General features: G+C 66.7%; 1 protein-coding gene across 1 annotated transcript; it reads right to left on the bottom strand.

Annotated features, from left to right (window-relative positions):
• Nucleotides 1-17: 17 nt before the first annotated feature.
• LOC113961855 (acrosin-like) lies at nt 18-1,428 on the bottom strand (the record flags this gene model as incomplete). Its single annotated transcript, XM_027672540.1, has 4 exons — nt 1,273-1,428; nt 842-1,093; nt 450-715; nt 18-206 (listed from the first exon to the last, which is right to left on the bottom strand). Coding segments are annotated over exons 1-4 (778 nt in total), but the record flags the coding sequence as incomplete, so codon positions are not given.
• Nucleotides 1,429-1,534: the final 106 nt, after the last annotated feature.

The raw sequence follows: 1,534 nt of genomic DNA, 5'->3' as shown, positions 1-1,534 counted from the left end.
TGTTTGGGGTGAGGGGGTCCCTGTGCTGAGGGGGCTGAGGGACTGGTGCCACGCTCCCACCTGGCAGGTGTCGATGCCGCCCCGCGGGTACCCAGCGCACAGGTCGTGGGGGTGCACGGCCCCCGCGTACCAGCGGCTGCTGTTGCAGAGCTGCACATCGATGAGCCGCACCTTGGCCTCCTGCAGCACCAGGCGTGGTCTGAGAGCTGGAGCACAGAGGGCAATGAGCCCCCGCAGCTCGGGGCTCGGTGCCCTGGCCTGTGTGGGGGCAGCCTTGGAGCAGCGTTGTCCCGCTGTGTCCCTGCTGTTGGCTCTGGGCCAGGGCCAGGCCCCTCTGTGCCGGGGCTCATGTCCTGCAGCCTGACTCTGGCTTTGGCCTCTGCTCTTGGGAAGCCCAGCCCGTGTCCCCAAGCTCAGCCTCAGTGCCCACATCCTGTTTGGGAACTCACCACTATCCAAGGTGGTTTTCCAGCCTGCGATGTAGCAGGTTTTCATCTGTGACACGCTCAGGGGAGTGTTGGGCACACAGCCCAGCTGGATGTAGTCGCTGCACTCCACAGGCTCGTCCAGCTCCAGCAGGGCAACGTTGTTCCTTGCCAAGGCAGGTGCGTAGTGCTGGTGCACCAGGAGCCTCTGGATGCGGTGCAACTCGGCCTCGGGGCCCAGCTCTGTCAGATCAGTGGCCCCAAGCACCACCTCCCATTTGGAGACATCCCTTGGGGCAGATGGAGAGAGGGCTGAGAGGGAGCAGAGCCAGGGGCTGGGGCAGCCCAGCCCTTCCCTTCCCAGCCTGGGCACCTGCCCGAGCTGTGGGGACATCCCTGTCCCTGCCCCTCCTTACCCGGCCCCGAAGAAGCAGTGGGCGACCGTGAGGACCCACTTGGGGTGGATGAGGGCCCCTGCACACATGTGCCACGTGCCATTTGCCCAGCTGGCCTGGATGCTGACGATGCCAGGCCAGGTCCCGGGTGCGACATCGTTGCCACGCACGGTGCCGCCGGAAGAATCCACGGCTCCGTAGTTGTCATCTGCGTCGTAGTCGGGCAGCAGGGAGTTGTGGTCGGAAGCCATGGGCCGGAGCCCGCAGGTCCCTCTGGAAGCACAAAGCCATCACTGCCCTGCTCAGGGGCTGCTCAGGTCCCCTGTTGTCCCCCCCACACTGCGCCGAGGGGCGGCAGGGCCAGGGACCCCCGAGGGCACGTCTGTGCCCCCGTTCTGCTGGGAACCCCTCGAGTGTTCCCGAGCTCCCTCCCACATCCTGGGGCCACTGACCCGCAGGTGTCCCAGGTGCCACCCACGGGCCCGGCCAGGGCCAGCAGGACCAGGAGCCACAACCAAGCCATGGGTGGCAGTGCCAGGAGCGGGGGGTCACCTCCAGCGCAGCCCCCACGGCCCTCCCGGTGCCCCCGGGCAGGGGCTGATGTCACAGAGGGGCTGGTTCCGTGTGCTGGGATGGGGGCAGAGGGACAGCACGGAGTCATAGAACCATGGAATGGTTTGGGTTGGAAAGGACCTCAATGACCACCCAGTGCCA

The sequence above is a fragment of the Neopelma chrysocephalum genome, unplaced genomic scaffold (assembly GCF_003984885.1).
Source record: "Neopelma chrysocephalum unplaced genomic scaffold, ASM398488v2 Primary Assembly neopelma1_97405, whole genome shotgun sequence".
In the NCBI taxonomy this organism is placed as follows: domain Eukaryota; kingdom Metazoa; phylum Chordata; class Aves; order Passeriformes; family Pipridae; genus Neopelma; species Neopelma chrysocephalum.
Note: the sequence above shows the minus strand (reverse complement) of the source record. Positions and strands in the feature narration are given on the sequence as shown.